General features: G+C 39.9%; 1 protein-coding gene and 1 long non-coding RNA gene across 5 annotated transcripts in view; one reads left to right on the top strand and one right to left on the bottom strand.

The window, feature by feature from the left end:
- Positions 1–537: 537 nt before the first annotated feature.
- LOC141003644 (receptor-type tyrosine-protein phosphatase delta-like) overlaps positions 538–25,816 on the bottom strand; it is a 132,697-nt gene continuing 107,418 nt past the window's right edge. For 2 of the 4 annotated variants that reach the window (XM_073475051.1, XM_073475052.1), the window contains exons 21-34: positions 24,678–24,790; positions 22,579–22,620; positions 21,911–22,008; positions 19,003–19,126; positions 16,038–16,213; positions 13,956–14,075; positions 13,692–13,846; positions 7,610–7,895; positions 6,515–6,693; positions 6,158–6,284; positions 5,786–5,911; positions 4,663–4,817; positions 4,317–4,452; positions 538–3,821 (exon numbers count right to left, since the gene is read on the bottom strand). In XM_073475051.1, coding sequence (XP_073331152.1) covers positions 3,753–3,821; positions 4,317–4,452; positions 4,663–4,817; positions 5,786–5,911; positions 6,158–6,284; positions 6,515–6,693; positions 7,610–7,895; positions 13,692–13,846; positions 13,956–14,075; positions 16,038–16,213; positions 19,003–19,126; positions 21,911–22,008; positions 22,579–22,620; positions 24,678–24,790 — 1,906 coding nt within the window. In that variant the 3' untranslated portion in view covers positions 538–3,752. The remainder of the gene's footprint in view (positions 3,822–4,316; positions 4,453–4,662; positions 4,818–5,785; positions 5,912–6,157; positions 6,285–6,514; positions 6,694–7,609; positions 7,896–13,691; positions 13,847–13,955; positions 14,076–16,037; positions 16,214–19,002; positions 19,127–21,910; positions 22,009–22,578; positions 22,621–24,677; positions 24,791–25,816) is intronic. The other 2 variants (XM_073475053.1, XM_073475054.1) reach the window with 1 other exon arrangement.
- The window catches only part of LOC141003645 (uncharacterized), a 106,491-nt gene continuing 94,453 nt past the window's right edge, over positions 13,779–25,816 (top strand). Inside the window, exon 1 of the long non-coding RNA XR_012179739.1 lies at positions 13,779–13,867. This is a non-coding gene — a long non-coding RNA (uncharacterized lncRNA). The remainder of the gene's footprint in view (positions 13,868–25,816) is intronic.

Raw genomic sequence — 25,816 nt, 5'->3', positions numbered from 1 at the left:
GATGGATCGTCACCCAATTTGTATCTAAACCAGTGTATGTCTCTAAATATGAGTTTAGATCCACCATTTGTTTTCTGGTTTGACTGGTGTCCTTTGTGTGTTAACTTAACAAAAATATATTTAATAGATTAGAATCAGGAACAAACGGCAAAAGAATTAAACAAAAAGACAAGAAAACTACAGTGTTTAAGTAGTGCAGTGGCATTTGGTGTAATGCAATTGTGGCTTTAATCCTGAGTTACAGTACTACGCCCCTCCGTTGGCAGGGTGAACAAAATCTGTGTTAAAAACAAGGCAGCTTCGAAAACATTGCACTTCATCTGTCAGAGGTTCCCCTTGATGATTCATCGGGGCTGACATCAGTGACAGAAAAACCAGAGCGATGGAAATCTATTCAAATGTGGTGAGGCTCAATTTCCCCTTTCATAAGAGAACTGTGGATAATATGTTGGACCCAGACCAGTAGGGGGTAAAATAGCTCCATCAGTCTTTTCCAGTCAAAGTGAGGTGGAGGGAAACAAGTGAAACGCCGATGCATAACACTGACATTTTTTAATAGAATTCATTTATAACAAATGGAACTTGTGTCAGCAAAGAACTGATTTTCATACAGACTTCTTTCGCCACCAATGTAACCTAAGTAAGAAAATAAAAAGCACTCCTTTCATTCAGAAAAAGAAACAGTTTACGCTTACAACTAATCAGAGGTAATTGTATGATCTTTTTAACAAGCCATTTTTTTACAATTTCATTATTTAATTTTCAGTCTATGCATCCAGACGAGAGATAGATAGAGAGAGCAGAGAACACAACGTTTATTTCTGTTAATGACACTCCAAGCTTGAATGGCAAAGCCACAAGAACAGATGGTTGGGGGACAGATTTTTCTGAAGTCATCTGCTGGAGTAACCATGGCATCAGAATGGATGCTCTTTTTCGCCACAAACTTTTTTTTTTTTTGTCTTTTTCAAGAGTTGATAACCTTTTTTGTGTTATTTACATACACACAAAGTGAACGTTTAAGGAGATCTTTTATAGATGGGTTCAAGTAATATATTATTGGGTTTAGAATCAATAGGGCAGTGCATAGTACAAAGATAGAGAAAGTGCAAATCTTCCTACCAGGCCAGCTTTGGCCATTCTGCAACGTTTCACCATGCATATGAAAAATCAATAACAAAAAAGGAAAAACTGAGATGAGAAAATAAATGTGTTCTGTGACTTAAACATAATGTAACATTAGCCACCATGAGGTTAAATAATAGCACTTTTATATCTCAAAATTATGACAAAAATAATCAGGTAAGCAGTGGACAAAAATAAAACACATAGCTGCTTGAGTTAACAAGGGAAAGAAAGCACCTGGAATGCACATCCACAAAGCCATCAAAGGGGGTATGGAGAAGTTAAAGACGCTGCTCAACATAAAGACTGAAACATAACCGAGCACAACCCCCAGTCTCTAGCTGTAATGTCATAAGAAAAGGACGTGACACACCGTGTTAGGATTGTCAGGATAAAAGAATTGATATTTAGATGCAGATTATATGTCTCTGTATCTGCTCTCTGTCGTGTGAAGTCTATAATGCAAACCTAAGGCATGAAGAAGAAACCCTTCGGTGATGACCTGTGCATTAGGCATTCAGTTTGACTGAATTTTAGTTTGACAGACCATTTAAAAATTACCATTGTGAGTGAAGATCTGTAAAAGCTCATTAACTTTTTGTTGGGCCTTCATCCTGTTTGGTTCTGAGACCAGAAGTCTGCAATCTCATCCCTGGCTCTATGGTTAAATTTTTTTCAAATATATGTCTTGAAACTATTGTGTGTTCTTGACTGTTCTCTGTGGAGTTCAGTGAAATATAAACTGTTTTATTCTAATTCACTCAGCCACAATAAGGCCACTGAAAATGAAAATAATGAGCTTTGAAATGTTCTTATTTGCATATATAATCTCTTCATGTGACAAATGAATACTACAGGTAAATAAACTATACAATTACATTTACACTAAATGCCTAGGTTACTCAAAGGATATACATTAATATGTTAAATGAAACATTATAAAAACAGGCATAAATATAAGGCACTCTAAATGCAAAATGAAAAATTACCATTGAATGCTTTAAAGAACCACAAGAAAGTGACGTCTTTGTACCTTGCCCTATTGTGTGGAGCGGTGATTGCGGCCGTGTGACCTCTCTGCCTCTAATTACAGACTGTATGAGAGCTTGAAAAATGCACCAGTGATGCTTTGACTGGCATCCGACATTCCCACTCCCACACCTCACTTGCGGGGGAGGGGGACAACAACAATGTCATACGTGAATGACATATCCACATAAAACCCTATCTAAAAACACACATATTTATTGCACAAGAAAAGATGCACTGAATCAGAATACAATTTTGTCCTACTGATGTGCATTCCAGTGAAAAATCTCATTTCATTTCCCCCAAAGCACACAACTCTCGATTTGGAAACTTTCATAGACAATCCATATATACTTTTTACTCATAAATTATGTACTGTATCAATATATTTAGAATGTTATATTTATACTATAATATATCTTTCAAATATATTTGAAAATCTGTACCATATATTTATATATCTTATCCAATTCATCAAGTTCTCTCTTATCGACCTTCTAACATGGAAGAACTAAGATAATCGGTAGCAGCAACTTCATACTTTGCTCATCCCTGTTGATTCCACAAAGCCCCAGTTTGTCTTATGGGAGTAATTAAGTTACCATGTATGTGATCATGGACCAAAACAAAAAAATAGAAAATCAAGAACAAAAAAGTAACTCTTGAACAAACTTAGATTTTGGTAGTGTGAATTCTGTTCTGTGCACTAAGTGCAACAAAATGAGGGGAAAACAATAGAAACAAAAAAATTTAAAAGCAAAGAGATTCTCTGCAAAATAGCACATACATTAGAACAGTTCTACAGCTTAAAAAAAATTAACATTTACGTAAATACGTTTTTATCACTTTCTTCCAAGCGATAAATTTGTGTAAAAAAAGGAAATTCACACAGTTCAAAAAAAGCACATCAGCTGTATAATAAAGTACTAAAAAACTAAATCAATAATTTTTATTTATTTCATAGATCATTTTGAACTGTACCCTCTCCCAGAATTTAGATGATGAACATTGTGACAGGAAAAGGGGTATTTATTCATTATTACTTTGAGTCTGTCCTGCTGTTGTGGACCAAGCATTGTCTTCTTTTTCGATGGGTTGTCAGTGTGTACTTGATTGTGAAACAGATTTTTTTTCTTTACAATGTGCATCGAGTTTTTTTTTTTTTTTTTCTTTTTTAATCCCCCGCAATTCTGTGTGCCTCCAATGCCTCTCGTAATGGTTCATAATCACTGATGCATTTCTGACGATGTCATTATTGTTCATTTACTTTTTTGTTGTGTTGGTTTCATTCAGTTTTATGAGCCCCAAAATGAATCCTTGAAGCAAAAGAAAAGGTAATTCCGTATGATGCTTCAACAGTCAGGATTCCCTCGCTTTGTGTCAAGGCGAGGTTTCATTGGGGTTGGGAAATAACTTGGTCCTCCGGGAATCATCTTTTTCATTTTTTGACAAGTCATATCGCACATCCAACACTGAATGAGTTGTTAGCAAGGAGTTAAGGAGTACTTTCTCAAGCAGGAATTTATGGCTCAGAAGAGAGGCTCACTGGGTTTTCTTTCCAAAGGGCCCTCTGCTTTTTTCTTCCAATACTGGGTCTTTTACGTTGCATAGTGATCAAAGCTTCCCAGGTACTCCAAGCCAGCTCTGTAGCAGAACTGGTATTGATCCTGGAAACAAAGAAGAGAAAACTTAAGCTCACACTCCCTCTTAGGAATCTTAAAATACTGAATCTTTTGTACCTTTTGTGATATATTTTGCTTCTATCATGACTTTTTTCATAGCCTAGAAACTAGAGTCCCGTGATATTTGTTAGCTGCGTTTTTACATTGAATGAAAACATTTTTTGTATTCCAAAGGTACCAAGTGAAATACTTTTTATACACTTCTTCTAAAACACAATTTCATTTTCAAAGCTTCAAAAAGATCCAAATAGGCAGTCAAGGCTACTCTGGATGGTTAGTTACTTAATCAATTATGTCCTCAATTTCCAACATTCCTTCTTGTGGCAATTTGAATATACCGGTAATGGTAAAACATTAACTGATTACACATGTTGTGTATGGCAAACCTAAAGTACCTGCATTACTGTCTCAGTCCAGTTTGTGAGTTGTGCTTTCTTTCCAAGTAAAATGGAAATGAGGAAAGGGAAAAAAACACCTCACCTCTGTCTGCACCATAGCTGGTCTCTGTGTCCGTAACATTTTCACTGTCTGAAAGATGTCTACTACGCCCTCATATCTCATTCGTTCCAAGACAATGCTGAGGGTGATGAAAACTCCAGTTCTACCAACACCCGCGCTGTGCAAGAGAGGGCAAGAAGGTCAACGGTGAGGCAAGAGAAAACAGATAAATATAGAAAAAGTTTGTTCTGAATCAAAACAATGTACCATTGTGCTAACTGAGTGCAGATGTACAGCATTTGCAGCTCAAGAAATACTTGCGTTGAGTTTAATTTTCTACAAAATACAAGTGACTATGGTTCGCTGGTTATGCTGGTAGGTCACTTACCTACAGTGGACCGAGATAGGCCCATCTTGGCCGAACTGCTCTTTTGTTTTATGTACTTGGCCAATGAAATCGATGAAGCCCTCTCCTGATTTTGGCACTCCTTGTTCAGGCCAGTCTGTGAACTGAAACTGCCTTACTGTCCGTGACTGTCCATCCTGGGAAGAGAGAACATGTAGACAGCGTGCTCTTTATTTGGAACATCAGTTAGAAAAACTGAAAATATGGCAAAGGAAAAACTGATGAAGTGAAACTAGGAAACTAGGCCTATCTGAGGCTTTTAGCAGACAGCCAACCCATGACAGTTCATTCCATGACTATCTCCATCATAATGATCCACACCTTTTATGGGATTTACAGTGCAAGATGGCATTCTTGAAAACATCTAGAAGAGGCGCCAACTTTATAGCATCAGAGAGAATGTTTTGTCATTAAAGATGCCTGCCATTTTACCTGAATGTATTAAACATGAACACGAAAGATGCTAATTCCTTTGATGTGCAACCCTTGACAGGGTGCTTGGAGAATCGACTTTGAGGGTGTGCATTACTTAAGTGATATTGTATCCCCTTGATAAGGAGAGCAATCCCATTGACGAGACAGTGGAACATGCACTACAAAGAAGGAAGCCTGCGCCATTTATCTGTGTAAGCCTTTGATGGAATTAAAAACTCTGGCAGCTCAGTGCTCCCGGCCCCACATTTGTTTTTACGCATTGACATGTGTCATAATTTCCACAAATATATATTTATGCTTATGTTACACTTAAGGCCATAGTTTGGTATAAACAAATACTTGATACAATGCCAACATTTTAGGCTAATGACTACTGCAATGTTAAATCCGTTCACCATCCAGTATATTTTACACTGTCATTCAGATCTTCTTTCTTGGTAAATAAAATCATGCAGATGCAATTTAACTGTCAAACTATTATTATTTCATTGGTGAACCCTTGGCAATCCATTCAATGTCCCAATGACCTATGGTTAGGCCACAACCCAGACTTTTTGAAAACAATACACTTAGACCAAACTGTAAACAATAGCACTGAATTTAGAGCTCCATTACCACAATGTCAAATGTTGACCTTTAAACTTTGTTCTATGAAACACTGTCTGCTTACCCTGGCATCAGTCACTTTAAACTCTCTCAGGATATACTGGGGCATGTTATACTCGGCCATGGGGTCCACCACAAAGTACTGGTATCTGGCCGACCTCTCTGCTGGCCAGTACTGGTGGCATTTTTCCTGTAGGGAGTGAAAAATAGAATACCACAATGAGCCACAACATTCTCCTCATACACTAGCTTCATTGTGTTCATTCCCAGAATTTTATTCATTCAAGTCATACAGCATCTACTGCTTGAAAGTTTATATTCTAATGGCTGAATCTCACTTATGGTATTTAATATAAGCTGTCATGTAACATGCTTTTGTGTTCTCTAGCCAGAATAAGGAGGTTAATGTGCCAAAACAAAGGGAGCATGTTCATACCCTGCCCATTTCTCTAAGCTTGGTGAGCATAACAACAATAGTAGAGTTGTGCTCCCAGAGCATTCTCCAGAAGTCCTCTGTGGTCTCTGCCAGTGGTCCCTGTGTGGCAATATAGGCTTTTTGTTGCCTGTGGGACAGAAAAGGTGAGATATAATCAGCATGGACATACATTAGAACACTCAGTGTGACTAGTTTGATGTTGTTTAAACAGCCCTTTTTGCGATTATTAATTAAAATAAAAATATCTGAAGAATGTAACTGTTTTTGAGGAATGCCAAGCCATTTTTAAGTCTAATGAATATATACATATACTGGTCATCTGATTGGCAATGGGCGTCAGAGTACGTTATCACTTACCTGTACCCATCAATGAAACTGGCATTAATGTAGTCAGAGCCCTCAACTCCTCGAATGGGCTGAAGACACACTCGTGTGGACTCGTATGGCATTATGTTGACAAGGCGGTTCTTGAACTTGTTGCAGGGGAGATTGGCACTGATGAATCGTGACGTATGGGCTTTAGTGTTAGCTAAACGCTGCATGGAGACAGAGAAAGAGAGACATCTTTGACTGTACTTGTGCCAGGTCAGGACAGAGGGGCACTGACATTGCTGTGTTTTCTTTATCTGGTGACTGACTGTGTTTGACACTAAAGGTGGACTGTACTGTACATGATAAAGATCCGAGTACAATGAACAACTGCACACCTTTCTCTCATTCCCACTCTCATGCGAGAAGGAGCGAATGCAAAAATAATATGCTATACACAGCGGGTGATGAAATCTACACTATAATATCTCATAGTGTACTCTAGTAATATAATAGTTCACCTAACCATAATGTATGGAAATGGCATCAAAGTGATGACCATCATGGCTTGCCTTTGCAGGGAAAAAATAGCATGTTGTGATGAAAAGACAGAGAAATGGATACCCAAGGGAGCTTGGAGTGGACAGAAGTGCAGTGTAATCTAACCTGTTTATCATCCCTTAGTGGAATCAGCATCCATCACACAGCAAGAAAGAAGGTGCGTGACAAGCAAGGCAATGCCATGCATACAGCAACACCACAGACTGCTCGGGGCTGAATAAGGTTGGTTAAACCTCTTATTGTAAAGTATATTGCCCAAGTCCCTCAGGCAACTGTTCTGTGGTGGGGAAAACCTGTGTTTGGCGTTTTCATGTAAACCAAGACCCCTGTTACTAAATGTAGGGGAGCTATGGGAAGGGGGAACCAGAGAGGGAGAATTTATCCTATGTTAGATTACACAAGCGGGTTAACTGACTGGAATGGAGAGGAAACCACAGGCCCCATGCTGTCTGGCGGGCCTAATGGGAACTGGAAAGGAGTTGTACGGAGAAAGGCCAATCAATGACACTGTGGTCTGCATGTGACTCAGAACACAGGGTGCCAATGGGATGTAAACTCACACTACATATTGCAAGTTTGTACCTTGAACTCAAGTTCCATTCCGGTGACATTCTCTCCACCTTCTATCTGCGTCAGTTTCTGGATGTAGGCGTATAGGTTTCTGGCTGGCACTTCGGTGGTGCCGCAGTTGATGGCCTCCTGGAGCGCGTCATGTATGAAGACATACTGGTCCTCTGTCTGCACCATGTAGTTGCGCTGGGCACGCATTAGCGTTACATGCCCGTAGATGTCCACAGTCTTCTCGTGCTTGATACGTTCCAGCATGGCATCAATCACGATGAAGCAACCTGTGCGTCCCACTCCAGCACTGCAGTCAAAAACAAGATGGAGAGGGATGGATGTTATTTGATGGTATTCTCAGTTGCAGCTGTGTGGGAAAAGTTAGGTTGATGATACAACTCTGCATTATAACTTGGCAAACACAGTATGTCTGAATGTACTCGATCTCCAGTGATAGCAATTAGTCTGGTGGAAGAAAAGGTGTCTTTTTGAAACACGTGCACCAGCTTGATGAACTTCCTTTCTCCTAGCAATGAGGTAAACTCTCTGTGCCAAGTTTGCCACTGTTGGACGGACCGTTTGGCTTGGAGTGTAATTAAATCTGAAGTGGCACTATGTGGAGAAGAGGGCTCGTCAGTCGCAGCCTTCAGCAGGCTCACTGCTGGCTTTGCAATCTAGTCTCTCCCCTCTGGACCCCACCTGTGCTCTCCAGCCCATCAGGACTAATCACTTATGCAACAGCAACATTTAACCTTTATCTCACAGTTCTGAAAAGTGCCACTACAACAAATGCACACCTAAATGTGGATACAAAGGCGAGTATAATTTTTTTAGGGTTTCGTTAATGTGTCTGGAAACTTCTGAGAAGTGCAGCTGACTTCAATTAATGCCATTAGATTAGTGCAGAGCATCCAAATGGCATAAGAGCTTTAGAAGAGGCACTGAAAGGCAGGTCTCTTCATTAAGATTCACACAGGCACATTTTTACGTTAATGTGTTAAAATGCACAAGTGAAAAAAGCACTCTGACATAGAGGGAAAATGGTTTACTATTCTTCGACCTCTTCTTGCAGGCCAGCCTGAGACACGCTGTACAAATGTAACTGCCTTTTGCAGACTGCTGACGATCCAAAAGTGCTCACCCCTGCACATTACATGTTTTAATAGCTCATGCCTCAGCAAGCAAGATGTTTTCTGATGACAATTTATTTACCGTAGGGTGACAGGGTGGTGTTAAATCTTGTTCGTTAACTCTCCTCCCACCTCCCGCAAAGCACAGCATTGACAAGACAAGTCCTTGCACTTGGCACTCCAAAGTAAATAGGTTATTCAATCCATTAAGCTGACATGCCTACGAGGTGTGAGCCATGCTCTCGTGCCTCCTCCTTCTGATGGAGCATTTGTTTTTCATTTGCGCTGAGAAACGGGGAAAGGGTTGAGAAGGAAAACTCAAGAGGGAGTAAAGTTAGTCCCCGGGGGCCAAGTCTGCTTAATGTGCCATGCTGCACTGGAACTGTGCTGCAAATGGAATAAAGACACGTATGGGAGTCATTGGCTTTAACAAATTATCTGATGATCACTTTCAAAATGGCTGACATTGGCTGAATGAGACTGACGTTCTTTTTTTAGTTTTAAAAAAAACTATTTTCTGCTCAAGGGGGATCGCAAAATGTGCATTTGAGTCAAAGGGAGAATCGGGCTGCAGAGAAATGTATCTATATTTGAAGGGATATTTGAAGAATGAATCACTTCCAGGTCTGAGAACACCTCAGGCCTTGGGAGAGGGATGCAGAGAGATGCAGAGATTTCTCCCTTTACCCCAGCTGTTTCTAATCTGAAAACATTTTACAGTGCAGACCTGAATGTGGGAGAGTGATGACCTGCGAGAGAGTAAGTGACAGAGTGACAGCATTGAGCTAGAGAGACGGAGACAGAGGAAGATGAGGAATGGGGGAAGGGAGGCGAGGAGACAGAAGGTAGAGTTGTGTTATGCTGCCAGGGGTCTTGAAGTTGTGTAGCTCTCAAGTTAGTTTTCCAAAAGACTGAGATGAAGGAATGTATATTAACTGCAATTTTCTTTAAATGCATGACCAGGAAATGCTTGGAACATGTGCAATATTCCTTTATCGACAAGTGACGTGTGTGTGGCGGGGTGAGGTGGTGCAGAAAGCCGTTGGAACATTTGGCAGTTGAAGGGGAGCTGGCGGACTGACTGCACTAATGACCTGACACTGCCTTTTCAGCCAGTCAAGACCAGCTGCTTTGGACGTCGACACACATTAAGTGTCAGACTAATATGCTTTCCAGGAGTTTAGGGAATAGGGGATGGGAGCAAAAGTGCAGTGTGAAATACAGCTGCAATGAGTCCCGAGAAGATAAAGTGCAAGCAGCAGTGAAAGCAATTACATATGTATTGTTACCGAATCTCTTGCCGTCAGCTAACCTGTCACCATTTCCCTGCACTTCCAATTGAACATACACACACATGAACTCAAGGATCACTATTAATGGAGTCAATAATATTTTTAGTCTTTGCTTCGCAAACCACTGGGGAGTGTTGACTAGTGGTGTAAATCACCAGTTACACTGGGATCTAATATTATATTTATTCTATTGGACAACAATGCCATATTTACCGATATCACAAAGTCTGTGTCAGTTTGAGATGATATTTGCCCACAATCAGTAGAAGCTGCCACCCTTTTCTATTCTGCTTTTGGCCATAAGAAAACAACACATAAATAATTGCAAATAATTATAAGGAGTTAAGAGCGGGACAATGTACGTTAACCTGACTCCTATAGCACAAACATAAAACATGGTTCAACAGCAAGAACATTTAACAAGCAATAAAAAAATAGCCTCAATATTAACTGTCACAGAGACAGAATTGTTTCTTGCTCATCACCATTATTAAGTTAAGCCTGTTGTATTTTACATTGTATAAATTAGCCTAGCAGTTAGCAGACTTTTCCTCTACTCTTACCTATTAGCTTTACAAATTACATGTATTATTTAAACTTAAGCTTGCATGCATGTTTTTTCAGCCTAACATTGTTGAAACGGAGGCAGCTGATATTGCCATAGCAGAGTGGCTAGCTGAGTGGGATGCCCTGTTGGTCTGTTGACCTGTCTTTATTCCAAAGACCAAAAATATTTCCACACTGTTGATTTATTCCTGAGAAGGGAGTAAATATCCTCATCACCTAAATCACTACTTGATGAACATGGCAACCCTCTTTGACTCGATGGAAATGATGAGGCCGTGTGTAATTTTTTTGTTTAGTGATGTTTTTTAATGCCCAAATGTTACTAAACCTACTAGTGAGGACAGGCTTTTGGTGGTGTATTTAAGGGGTTACTCCAACCAAATCTTGTAAGAGGAAAAGCTCTGACCACTATGGGTTGAAAGGTCCATTCCACTACTGACCACAGCGATGAACACAGTTGTGGTGTAGCAACGCTTCATCACGGCTGCTGTCGCCACTAGTTGCCAGTGCAAGCAGAGTTATTTGCCTGGGTGCAGTGACTCCTTAACTCGGAGCACAATGAATCCAAAGGACGACTGCTAGAAACTCTTCAAACCACTCCTGCGTCATGATCCAGTCGTCTGTCGTCCATCATTGTGTTCACTTATGCTTGAAACACAAAATTGTGCCTAAAAATAGCTAAAGGTAAAGCCTGTTTTTGTTAACAAGCTAGCTGCTTGTATTTGCCATTCGCAACTACAGTAATGACATTAAAGTCAATAAGGTAAGTAGACTGCATTGTGAAATATGTGTAATATACAATATATACAATAGTTCACAATAACTGGGAGGAAAAAAGGGGGATTGGGTGGCTAGGTCATCAGATTAATCCTTTGAAACTGTGGGTTGTTCTTTCAAAAGTTTCCCTTCCAAGTCACTGAGAGAGGCCAGTGATCTCTATGGCATTTAATCATGTCCTTTTGACCTCTTCCACTGCCTCACAACGCCTGGGTAGCCCTTTAGCTAGAAGAGCAAAACAGTCCCTGACCCATGGGTTAGTGAAAACAGCAGGCGCAAGGAAAGCAAGAAATATGCTATAGTGGCCGTGGGAGGCAGGTTTCCCAAGACGTACTGTGATTTCACCTTGTCACAAGGGTTGGCTTTGCCGTGGAAACACATAATTGCATTTAGATCTTTATTATTAAAGCCACTGCTTCAGTAATTTAGGGTCCTTTGTACCTAATAGTAATCACGTAAAAACAATTAGAAATTAGTTCCAATTCAAAATATTGTCATTTAAGATCTTGTAAACTTTCCTGATACCTGGTTTGATTTGGGCGTGGTAATGCTTGTACTGTTATTATGAACAAATCTGCAGTTTGTTCTTGGTACCAAACATAAAAAGAAATAGAAAGCAGATAAATATATTTATAAAATTTTGTGAATATTTGACAAGGTAAGGTAATTTACTTCTTTTAACCTGCTGGCTATATAATATTTACACCAAGATGAAGGCTGGAAATACCATAACATGAGACAAACGCATCCCACCAGCACATAAAAGCTAAAGTAAGTAATGGTTAACCACTAATCAAACTTACATCTGTGTCATCAAAATGCAGTCTTGTGTATATCAAATGAAATGTTATGGAACTCCAGTGACACCTGAGGCACACAATACTGCAATAGGCTGAGTCATTTGGAAGTGTTTAGTTAGACTGAGGTATAGTTTATGGACACTTGTCTGATGTTCTGAATTTTACAGTGTAAAAATCTCTATATGGAGTCATAGGAATAAAATGATTGGTTGGTTACATCTTAGGATCTGTCTCATGGTGGTGCGGAGGTAATTACAATTCTGATACATTTCTCTGATTTGTGATATACAGGGAATGGGAACAGTGTGTAGTTAACAGTTCTAACTTCACTACCACTCAAACAAAGGAATCCAGAACCCTTGATTGTTTTTTTATGTTTTATGGTCTACATGGTAAGCCACAATTTTATGTGCACCAACTAATTACTCAACTGCTCAAGACTGTATCATGGTGTTAATTATAGACAATAAAAGTGTCATTCCTTTTAGTTTTTATCTAGGCCTGTATATCTCTGCTTAACCACAAAATTCTCCTAACATTATTTTGCAGCATCCAAAGTATGCAAGTATGCAAATATAAAAGATGGCTCTGTCTTAAAATTGTGGTCAAACATGAAGTGAGGAAATGCCTTTCAAAGGATTTGCAGCTTGGAAATGACTGTATCTGATAGGGAGCCAGAGGAATTAAAAACTCCCATCTGCAGAGTGACATTAATTCCTGCATTCTGCTTCATTGTAAAAAGTCAGGATTTTCAATTTGAAGCGATTCGGCAACTAGCTCTAATTAACTTCAGCATGTGGTAATTCTAATTCTTCAGTAATCCCCCTTCCCTTTTTTGTCACTTTCTGACACAAGTTTGTATCTATTACACTCACTATCGCCGTTCCTTCATTCTTACTGCCTTTTTTCCTCCCTTCAGTCACTCGCTTTCTCTTTGCCGAGCCTCTGATGGCTTCCTAAGTTGAGAGGAGCCAGAAGTCTGTGTTATATCCTCGTGCCTCTCTGCTGGGAGTCTGGCCGCTTATGTAGCTGAGGGAAGTGAAGTTGGCGTGAAAGTTATTTGTTTCAGATGCAATAACCCAAGGGATGAGCCGAGGCAACTTGAGGGCTGCTGATGTGAGACACGCGAGTGGTGTAGCAAGGAAGGCGACAGGTCTGCGTGTGTCTGTGTGTCAGTGTGTGGGAGGAGATGTTTAAGTTTGCTGAGGGCAATGCCACTCGTACTCTTTGTGCTGTGATGTTGAAAGCACCTTCAGAATTAAAGTGCTTTCTGTGAAAGCTAGTAGGCTCATGTGTTTGGGCTCACAGTAGGCAATAGTTTAATATTCTCCTTTAGACAACAGTTTTTCTTTGGTTCATGTCTGATCTCCTTTTAAAAATCTCTTATCGGTACACAAATGACTCACATATAAACCTCTAAATAACCGTGCATGTGTTGTATTTTGTCATATCTATTCATATATTCATTACAGCAAATGGAGAGAACAAAATCAATTTCATGCTTCAGGATGTTTTTGTGAACCATGTTGTTTCTCACCTGCAGTGTACCACCATGGGCCCTGCATCTGGAGGATTGCAAGCTTTCACCCGTCTCAGGAAGGCCAGGAACGGAGTGGGGTGCTCTGGCACCCCATGGTCTGGCCAGGCCGTGAACTGGAACTGCCTCACCTCTCTCTTCTCGCTGGAGCCATTCTGAATATGGAGGTGGAAAAGGTTAGTGGCACGACACAACCTGCATCAAATACTTGACAGTTGTCATGGGGTCTTAGCAGCTTCTACAGGGCAACAAAATGGTCCTTACTTTAAAAAGTGCAAATGTCCTGACACAGTATGTGGCCAGCTCTACTGTGTCTAGCAGTGTCACTTGGATGAGGCCGTATGTCTCCGTCGCTCTGGTAGGCCAGTATTGATCACATTTCACCTGCATTGGAGAGAAATATTGTACTTGACAAGGTCTGGATAGGAATATAGGAGCACTCTGCCTGTTTGTTAAAAACCATAATTTATTTCAGGTATGTTTGCTGGGAATCAAGCAATGTTAAAATACATTCCCAGATTGGCTTCATTCCTGCTGACTAAGTATGATTTCATAATCAATGAAATGGCTTGAGATATTTGTATGGAGCCGACAGTGCTATTAATTGTCCTGACATAGTCTATAATTACAAAGGTAACCAAGGTTTCCAATCATATTACCGGGTCAGCTTTATTGCTATTCGAGTGTACAGCTTTGTTTCCCAGTTAAGGGGCAATAAAACACTGTTCCATTATAGCATTACTGCTTCGCTGACAACGGGTAGCACTACTGGTGTTGAAGAGGAAATAACCGGACTCCAGTTCAATTGCTTTTCTTCTTATTGTCCAGTAGAACTGATGTAGTTTTAGCAGTATGTTTAACACAATCAAAGTGTCATCATATTAAAGATGTCCTGTTGTCTGATGATCTGTAGCTGTTGAAAATTATGACATCTGAACACTAGGTTGTACCACTGGAATATTCAAACATCTAACAAGTCCACTAATTTCATTTCCTATGCAGCTGTTATAGCATTGACACCCTGAGTAATGGAGTGATTCATAATAGTGTTTACTTGCAAATACTCAAGCTTTATATATGCAAACATACAAAGACAGCTTGAGTGCTTCCCAGTGAATGATATGACTGATTAATATGAAAGACAGGGGCTGTTGGCAGCAAACAAAAGCACATTATGTACTACAAATGTCAGACAACATAATGGTATTGCTGGATCATGACGGGTGGGGCGTCTCACAGGAAGCTTTCACAGCAGAGTCAAGAAACACCCTCATATCAAAAAGCTTGTATAGAGTGAAGCATGGACCAAATTTAAAGGTCCCATATTATGTTATTTTTAGGTTCAAACTTTTATTTTTGGGTTTTATTTTTCTCATACTGTCCTATTGCTGCAGCATCTCTATTCACTATCTGTGCATATGCTCCATTGTAGTGCCTGTCCTTTTAAAGCCTTCTTCCTGAAAAGCCCAGTCTCTGATTGGTCTGCTGTCACAGGCCTGGACAGGCACTGCTTACCATGCATCAGCATCAGGTCTTTTTTTTGCTTTTCAGCATTTTGAGTACCTTAAAAGCAACTTTATAATTAAGAAAAAGACTTTAAATCTCACTCTCTCCAATAAAGGACCTTTAATCGAAGAATAACAAATTTTACAGTGCCGACACTGTTGAAGAGCAGCCGCAGGAATGTATTTGCTTTGCAGATTGTACAGATACTGAGTGAAAACTGCTCTCTGGATTGAGTCAGCACCCCTGTTAACACTGTGCCAGGCTCTTAGAAAAGGCATACAAGTGTGAAGGTCAGTAGCTTATGGAGTCCGCGCAAGCTTTCATCCGCTCAGTCAAACTGTAAGATGTGCAGAGAGAGGGAGAAAGAGCCTTTTGACCACACCAACCTTTAAGGAGTAGGGTGTGCATACAGCTTGGCGTAGCTTTCTCTAGGGTTTTTATCACTGATTGTAATCCAGTGCCTTCAGCAGTGCTCAGTTAATGAAGGGAGCAATGCCACTAATCAGTCAGGACTAAGCAACAACAAAGAATGTTGTTGTGAGGAGAGGATTGAGGATATCAGTGGGTGACGGAATGCAACCTGGCTTCTCCTGGAGAATAAATAGGGAATGCCAGAGTACAGACCTACTGTAGAAATTAAACAAGGTTGCAAAAAAGAAGAAGGCTAGGAGGACAAGGACGTCAAACTGATCATGTCACTAATAGAGAATGAACAGAACTGGAATTGTTTCGTTTGAATTTTGTTTCCCACACTTTTGTTTTTACCTTGTCATTTCTTTTCAATACAACTCATTAGAGAGATGGAGATCACTCCAGAGAAATGTGGCTGCTTTTTCTTACCCTGGACCTCTCCTCCAGTTTGGTCATCATGACGACGATGGCGCTCCTCTGCTCCCAGATCATCCTCCAGAATTCACCAAATGTCTCTGGCAGAGATCCTTGGGTGGCAATGTAGGCATTCTGCTTCCTGTAGCCATCGATGTAGTTGGCATTGATGTAGTCACTTCCAGGGATACCTAAAAAGAGACAAGGTGTGACTTGAGTTGTCAAGCTGGTTTTGGTATCCAAAAAATAGATAACGATAAGAGGCACCACTGTGTAGCAGAAGGAAGGGGAATTTAGATGGTGGGAGACTAACCCGATGTGGACAATAAATGTCACAAAATACTGGTATTTTTTGCCTCATAAGTTTGTCCTGGGCTTTATTTTTCCTACAGTTATTTGCGATAACGTCAGAGATTCTCCCCCACATAAGGGGACACAGCATGAGGTAATCCTCTGTGTTTTCTCTGACTATTAAATTGAAAAATAGCATAAAACAGTCAGATTTGGAAACCGTTTTACAGTCCATAAGGATTTGTATTTGCTATCAACAGCATTTAAATCCTTAGTTTTTGTGTCCTTCTTCCATATCTGCAACTCACTTACAGATAAAGCTTGGTCTGTAAAAGTCTATCACCTCACATGGAGAAAAACAAACCAACAAAAAAACTAGCAAAACAATCCCCCCCCACTCCTCCATCCCTTTGCTTATATTAAATGAAAGGCACAGCAGCCTTTTCGAATCCAGGCGAAAGAGACAGAGCTGACAGCTAGTCAATGCTTTAGGACTGGCAGTTTAGGGGCTTCGTGCACACATGGTCGACCAAGATAAGTCTCATCTGCATGGACGCCACGTATCAGAGAATCCCCTCACTCCAACTGCTTCCTCCCCCCCCCCTCTCCTCCTAGACTCTCTTTTACTCCCAGGTAACTTATTCACCAGAAAAAAGGAAAGAAAATGGAATATGAGCACATTCAAAAATCAACCCCCATTATTTATTTTTACCAATGTTGAAGTTGTACACATAGGCTGGCGGCTAGGCAGTACATTTTTGTGATGGACAAGGGATAAATACAATTAAGCCCAGTGTGTTTTCAAATTGAAAAGCAAAAAGACACATTACTGTGGTTTAATGAGAATGAGGCAAGTGTTGTTTAATGCACATTTGCAAATGGATTTTGCCTTTATGCTTTCTGTCACTCAGGATTTGTATAAATTCCACCATTTTCTCTGTCAACATGCTTATTGAGAAATAAACAACATTACAGTGTTGTTCAGCACTCCTCATAGAAAAGAATATACGGAAATATTTGAAAGATGGAATATTGTGATGAGAAAACCTTTTGATTCTTAGTAGTAGTAGTATATTAATTTTAAGACATTGTGTACCTGCGAGCACAAGACCACACTCACATCTTACTACAGGGCAGAGTTATAAAGTTGTCATATTAACTTTTGATTACATTTTTTTCTAACTTGAATGCTCATGGTGGAGTTTGCGGTGACCATGCTCATAAAAATGAATACATACTAATTGAAATTAGGATCTGTACAATTTTGGCAAGTGTCGACAAAGTTTTAGGGATTAACTTTAGATACCAGTTTAATCCTGCTAAGTACATGTTTTGTATGGTCAGGCAACTTGGCAAGAGGTGCCTCGTCATTCATCAAAAGCTGAACAAATTCGGTGATGTCACGACAATTAAAGTCCACAGATGTACTCGAGCTTCAGAGTGCCTGTATTCCAAAGATTCTGCTGATCCATCCCCACATCAATAAATTCTGAAAGTGCTGCAGCTGTCTTCAAATTCTGATGTCAAATCCCAAATCCCTTTTTATTCAAAGAACTCAATCAGAGTAAACAATAGACGCATTGCTTGCCAAAAGGCTTTGTTTAAGCTTTAGAAGGAAAAGAGGAAGTCCCTCATGTCCCCCTGGCTGAGAACTACTCGCTTGCTATAGCACAAAGGCTCCAATGTGGTTGTGCAGATGTGTTTATACGCCTGGCTAATGGAGTTCCATCAATGCTCAAGCTGTGTGTTGTTTTAGAGAGACTGGGAAAAGAGCTCTCTAAGTCTTTATCTATCTGTTTTTGTCACATTAGCCATTTATTACTTTGTTTATTTTCCTTCACTCTCCATGGGAGCAGCTCAATGGAAATGGTTAATTAATAGCTGTGTGCGCAATTGTGCTTAATCCAATAAACTGGCGAAGGAGCCAGCACTTAACTAGCCATTCCAAAGTGGCCTTTCATTCCTTAGAAGCTGTACTGTACAGTGCAACACATCTCTAAAGTGCCAGAGACTCTAACTGGACTTGTTCAAGTCAGGTCTGTGATGGGCTCAAGTATAATAGTGAATAAAAAAGTCTGGCACTATCTGGCTGCAAGGTCTTGATGTTCAGCTCAATGCAACCACACCTTGAAGGAGTCCTGTCCGTATAATGCTTGTAGTGATGCAGTGCCGATTGAGTCTCTCTGGCCCAGGTAATCTAAGCATTTTATCGTTATCTTGTGTGTTGCTGTGAGTTTTGTTTGTCAGGTTCAACCAGGTAGCAAATTGGAAAAAACATTCCCTCAGACAAGTGTATCTTCCAGTGTACTCACTGTTCTGGTTTGAAGTATAATTACACTCAAGAAATAGGCTTGATACGAAATGTTTGCCCAGGCATTATAAAAAAACCACCTGCCACCAAGTCAGAGAAACAGATGCTGATAAAACATACTTGCATCATACATCATACATCATTCTTAAATATGATTAAACTCAGCTTTTTAGAGAAAACTGCCTTTTTCTAAAGCCATCTATTCCTTCGCAAGCACCTGAGGCATGAAAGGAAATAAGTAGTCTGACACACTTGTGTAGGAATACGTATTAAAAGTACACTCTGGTTGCGCTCCTGAGGTCTAAAAGATACAGTTGCACAGGCTGTCTTTGGAATCAATACAACAGTTGGGAGGGAAGATGTTGGTGGGCGGCATACCGTCAATAGCGGAGAGCAAGACTCTAGAATGGTCGTAGGCAATCACGTTGGCATATCTGTTCTTTGGTTTGTTGACCTCCAGGTTAGAATGCTCCCATGTGAACTGCTGACCAGGGTCGATGGACTGTGAAGCAGAAGAAGATTTGTCATTACAGTGAAATATTTTGCACTATATGAACATTTAACAGTAGTTCATTGCTTAGATTGAATTCAACTCTGGGGAAATTGCCCGTGAGGCACTGGTGCAAGATCTGTATCAGAGAGCTTACTCAAATATGCCTTTCACCACAGAGCATTTGGAAATAAAATCTGATCTTTTGTAGTTTACTGATGTTTAAATACATCTCTTTTTGTGATGCTGTTTGTCCTCGTGTACAATACAGTGAAGAAGAAAGGTTGTAAAATATTGATAAAATGTTGCTTCATTTCTAGCCCTTGGGCATGCAAGAGATTGTCTTAAGGCTACACACTGTATGTGCTGGAATACTAAAATAACCACTTTCTACACACATCATGTGAAGGCTCTTAAATTAAGTTGTGACCATGAAATATACTGTGCTCTTGATAGAAAGGTAACAGAAGTTGTTGACTCCAAAGAACATCATTGTTGTCTGACTAAAGGCTGATTTATTTGATGAATAGTCTAACCCAGACTTTTATTCTTCTCAGTTAATGTTTTTCAGTAGCATATATTCTTGCCCCTCAGTATCTTGTAGAAAATGGGGTTGTCAGCAGTCACTGGAATCTAAGTTGACACTTAAGGTCAGAAAATCTTAAATTAAAAGTGTAAGAGGCCACTTTGTCGATGGAAATTTGACTTTGAAGAGGATACTTCACTTTGTAGAACTATGTGAACTTTGTATTGTCCTTGCCATGAAATACCTGCTACATATAAATTATTAGATGTACAAAAAGATACATTCTGAATTGGTCACAAAGGAAAAGCTTGTGTTCCATTTGATTTTTAGGACCTGATGGCACAGACAAGAATACCACACTTGAGACTAGTTCAACAGAATTTGCTACCCAAGCCCTCGCTCAGCTTTGTGAAGCTGGGATTGATAATGGTCCCTCATCACAGATAAATGAACTATAAAATATATTATCACAAAGGGAAAATACAAAGACATGAAAGATAGCATTCCATTTCACATTACAGGGAAAATATTGCACTTGTGTTTTAATGACTACAGCCTGCTTTTATGAGTTAATCTCCACTGTAACACAGAAGATATGCTATAGGACATATTGCAACACACACAGCCATACTGACCTTGCTTATAGATCATACTTTTATGACTTGTTCAAAATCATTTACAGGAGCGATAAACATATACAAATCGTGTTATTATATATTTTAGACCAGTTTAATAATGGGAATCTTTATAATACTACAATGGCCATGGAAGGAAATACATTAAGAGTTATTTTAGAACATACAAGCTCAATGTGAATACAATAATACATTTCAGCCCTGAGTTCTTTATCTGCAGAATTCACCTAAAGCAGCAATATGTGGAGGACAAACCACTGGCTAAGCCTGATATTATATCAAAATATGTTGAAACACTGGGCTGCAACATTGCTCATAATAAAAATCTTTATTTCATTGTGCTCCCAAAATTGCTTTCCACTGCTCTCGAATGAGCTCTATGAAATTGGAATTCAATGTACTTAAGCTGCAATAATGATTGGGCAGCTTGGCAGCCGACCATGTGGTGACCTCATAGATTTTGGAGCCGTTGCAGGACCCGCAGAGAGAAATGGGCAGAGAAAGAGTGACCGTTCCCATCTCACACAGTGCCCCAGAAAGGACCTCTTGCAGCCTTTTTCAGGCTACATGAGTGTTTTTGCAAGTACAAGTTCATCTACATGCAATGCCAGTATAAAGGAAATATTTACACTATCTGACTGTCAAAGAATTTTTAAAGCACAAATTTTGAAGGTTTAATCACTTAAGTATACAGTTATTATCACCTTTGTTCCATGGTGCATTTTTATTCTGATTGTGGCTGTACAATCTCGAGTAAAAACTAAGATGAACTGGTTGGAGTCTAGTAGTGCATTAGTCACTCCCATTAGCAAAATAGTAAAGCATTAGGTCTCTCTATGAACAGTACTGAATATCCTTCTATATATAGCATACTGTATGTTTAGTATGTTGTTTGCTCCATCCAGCACATTCGTATTGTGAGCAGTGGTGATGGCTCTAGGCGCTGATAGCAACACATTTTAATTGGTTGTTTATATGATTTCACATGGTGGAGCAGGCAATAGTAGTGGGAATATGTCATTTACAGGAGAGATAAAATTAGACAGCGTTAGCATTGTAAACCAGGTTGAGTGCAACTTCATATATGTGCTGTTTTCAGTGCTTTACCATCTTGATAAAGAAACACTAATTACACTTAAAATAGGTGCATTCTCTGTGCAGGTTTTTTGGTATAATAGTATTCCATTTTACTCAGTTTTGTCACACATGCCTTTTTCACAGCAGACATTTTTGACCTGTCATGGAATGAAAAAACAGTTGTTACTAATAACATTAATAATGGCCTCTTTTCCATTCAAGTGCCTCAGTAAATCATGTCAGTGAACCAGCAGGCAGAATGGCAGGACCCTGAAAGTGGAAATGGAATGCAGCCATTATTAATGTTGATAATTGAACTGTGCTTTTCCTGCTATGACATGTCAAAATGCCTGCCGTGAAAAGGCACCCTGACTGATTTTAGATCTCTGAGTTTGTCTGAAAGGAAGTCGTTCCTAACCTCTGCCCCTGTTTGGCCATCATCTACCAAAGCCAGTTGACACATTGTTGACATGCTTGAACTGCTGTGTGGTTGGCATGGGTATGCAATAATAGGATTAAGGCTTCCTGGAAAATATCGCTAAATGCTCTTGCATTCACCTCATATTCCTGTGAAAACTTGAGGTTGTCGTTGGCTTTCAGACGCTCCAGATGATCTGCCAGGTCCATAATTGGGATCGGAGGGTGGCTCGCCATACCTGTCAATCAGATGGACTGAAGGTCAGTCACCAGTCTTGTAAGAGGGCATCACCCAAGCACAAGCCAACAGTGAATCATTAGATAAGCGGCATGTGTGTTTAACAGGGGGAATGGAAGAGTGGATTCTTGTTAGGCTAGTTTGTTCACTCAAAGCAGTGGCCATGCTAATAGAGAGAATATGGATACAGAAGCCAATGAGAAGTCATCGAGCACACTTGCCCCACTGGGACTCTCCCTATTGAGAGAGAAGAACGTTATTCACACAGAAAGCTGCCGTGGGTAGTTAGCATGACAGTAAGACACAGACACAAACAAACATCCCAAAAAACAAACAACCAAAAAAAAACAACCAAAAAAACATTCAAATGTTAGGCCAGATGTTGACGTCTGCTTTGAGCGATGACATGTTTTCAGGCTGTCATTTCAAACTCCGCCTCCTGTGATGACATAGCATTAATGCCAGATGGATTAGATGGGAATGGGAATACAAGACTAGGCAGAAAAAAAGGAAAAGAAAGGAATTAAAGCTAAATAAAAACATGTCAAATGCATAATCGAGACCAACTAACTTGACAAATGGAGGTTACTGGGGTGACTGGACGCACCTGAACCTGTGGAGGAAACGGCGGTGTAATTAAATACGTTGCAGATGTTATAGCAATGTGATGACTATTTTCTTCACAAACAGAAGGTAGAAATTGAAACGTGACGAGAGGTAGTTGAATGAATTATGTGTATTCTACATGGGACATCCATTAGTAACATACAAAAAATTGTCATGCTAGAAGCTTGACTGTGCCACCATGCTTGTGTCATAGAAATAAGAAAGCGTACAGGGAATAAAAATCCTAGCAGCACAAACCAAAGTCGAGCAACCACAGGACATTATTTGACATTCATTTTAACCTGAGGATGCTGACATGGTGATACACTACTTGCATAGTCTGCAGCATAAAGTTTCAGCCTGCAGTTAACTTCACTTGACTTTGACAAGGTAGGATTGGCATTGTTATAAATGGGTTGTAGTTGAGGTATATGTGTCATCAGCATATTTAAAAGCTTAGATGTAGGAAACAATCAAAAGTGTAGGGTCTTCACGAAGAAACCTTTTTGTACATCCTGCCGCAATCCGGCCTGTAGCAAAAGCTCTGCAACTTAAGAATTCAGGTGCCATTATGACACAGCAGTTGGGTGTCTCTCTCTCCAACACTGAGGTGATGTTTCATTTTGGTTGCTGCCACAAGTGGGCATTAGCTAATGGAAGCTGAGCCTCGTTTTCCCACCCACTCTCACGTCTCTCTGAAAGACGGCAAAGGGTGTTTCTATTGCAGCCCCGCTACTCAAAATCCATTTCCACCACTGGGGGACAATGAAAGTACCATTTCCATCATGCCGTCGCTCAAACATCAAGCATCCTTAAGATGAAAATGTCCATTGAGGGGTAAAGAGGTGAAAGAAAGGGTAGAGGGAGTAGGGGAAGAGAGGTGGTCTCATGTGGAAGTGCTTCGGGACTTGAGAGAAAGTGGTCACGTGGTAGGGAAAAAAATGTTGGTCCTTTTTGAGCAGTGAGAGAGCCAAGATACAGGCTCTTAGAAACACTGTTTTGGTGGGGGGAGGGTGGTGGAAATGATGGCTTGAGAGGCGAGTGAAATAGTGGGAGGATGGTTGAGATCACTCTGAGCCAAAAGGAAAAATACCCCTCTGCCAGGATGAAACAGCCCGTAATGGTCCTAACATCATTGAAGAGCTTTCATAAATATGCATAATCTTTTTCAAAAATGAGCCTGCAGGGATAATTCATCCTGCTTTCATACTAGCTGACCTTAAAAATATGGCTTTGATATTACAACATTATTGGCAGTCTCTGAACACCTGTCCCAAAGCAGGTGGTGCCAGAGGAACTCAAAAACAGCAGTTAAGTGTGTCTCTGTCTGTCAGGACAGGGGCAAAGATGCATTCCTCCTTTCCAGGTGATAAATGGACTGTGACGCCCGTCGTATCACCCAGGCGAGAAACGGTCACATGACCGAGCCAAGGCCATGACCACTGACCACAGCTCCCCTAAAGCGTTAAAGGTCAAAGCGAGTAAACGCTAGTATTTACAGCTTGTCACCACTTTGTCGTCACAATCCATTGGCTTGTATTCAAAATGGAGCCATGACACAGTTTTTAATTTCCCTCACCTTTCACAATGCTGCATCCTATGACTTCTAGCAGCAGGGTACCATTCAAGCAGGACTGTACTATTCTGAGTAAGCATGACAAGCCTTGATGACCTGGATAACGCAGGTGAAGAGGAAGACGACAGCTGCCATGAAACTGTCAAGCTTGCATTTCTGCCTCTTCTTTTTCCACTGAGAAGTGTCTCCTGGGAGGAAACTGTCAGTTTTGACCCTCCATGCCTCCTCTGAGCACCTGTCCATTGTCTACCTGCAAACTGCTCACTTGTTTAATGCCAATCTCACTGCAAAGATGATTGACTTTTTATGACGTTAGGGTATTAGGTTTCAGCATCAGCAGTGGTTGCAAATGAACAAACAATGGAGGACATAAGGCTAATTGTGAATATAATTACTCCTTGAAGCAAGCAATCAGTAGCATCACTTTTTATAATACATAATCAGTTGTGTAGAAGATGGCTGCCACTGGTTTGATTTGGAATACCTACCAGGCGTTTGGAAGTTGAGACGTCGAAGCTCAACAGGGTCAGTGGGATGATGCAGTGGCATTTCCTTGCTGTTGGGGAGACTGCCTTTTCTAGCTTCAGATTCTGCTCTTTTTCTGCAGAACAAACAGTAAATTAGAATTATTTATTTATTTATTTATTTTGGTGCTGAAAACTCTTACTGTGTAACCTCAAAGTTTGCCTTCCAGTCTGATAAATACTGCAGGCAAATATGCAATTAGAGAGGTGGCAGGACTACATTCTTACAGTACATAAGGCTACAGGGGGTGGACTAAATTACATCAACACTTCACAGAATAATGCAATCCAATACAATAGCCCTTTAAATACTACCTTTAGTGAAGCTCTTTACAATGATAGTGTCAGATAGGGTGTCAATTAAACTCTATATTCATATTGAAGGTGTAGTGAAGGGTGGTGTTTAGATTGCATTATGTTGTAACATGGTGCTGTTACTGTAGCTCCAAAAGAAAACAACAAGAACACAAAGATATTATTTACAATGCTATTGTACTACATTGCATTATGTTGTATAGTATTCTTGTTACTTGTTCCACTCCCTTTTATTTTAGGTCTATTTTTCATCATTGTGAATGCAAGTATTAGGATTCATATTTGTAGAGTCTGTGATGTTTTATCACTTGGTAACACTTCATCATAACCATTTTTTTTTACATTTTATAAATGGTCTATTTATAGTTAATTAAACTTAATAGTTAAAGAATAATAGTTATTACACTGTTAACAAACAATGAGATGCTCTATAGTTTGTTTTGTAAATTTTGTTGTAAAGTTGCAACTTATTTTTATGACACTTATATATGATAAATACTGTGTGGTTCATATTTAAACTTTATTTGGATGGCTGTCATAAAGTTGCTGATGTTTATAAACCTTTGGATTTGCTTGACAAATGGTTTATAAAGCATTTCATTGGTTGTTAACAGTGAAATAACTATTATCTAATCTTTAATTAAAGCAACATTATGTGACTTTTTAACCTTACAAATAACAGCTCCAAAATCATTTTAATGAGACAGTGTCTTGTATTAAGGTGAATGGTGTCTCTGTCTCAGCCATTCCCCTATCACTTGTTCCTGCACTATGTAACCTCAGTGAGA

Source organism: Pagrus major, chromosome 10, assembly GCF_040436345.1.
Source record: "Pagrus major chromosome 10, Pma_NU_1.0".
Taxonomy (NCBI): Eukaryota; Metazoa; Chordata; class Actinopteri; order Spariformes; family Sparidae; genus Pagrus; species Pagrus major.
This window is presented reverse-complemented; position numbering and strand designations above follow the sequence as displayed.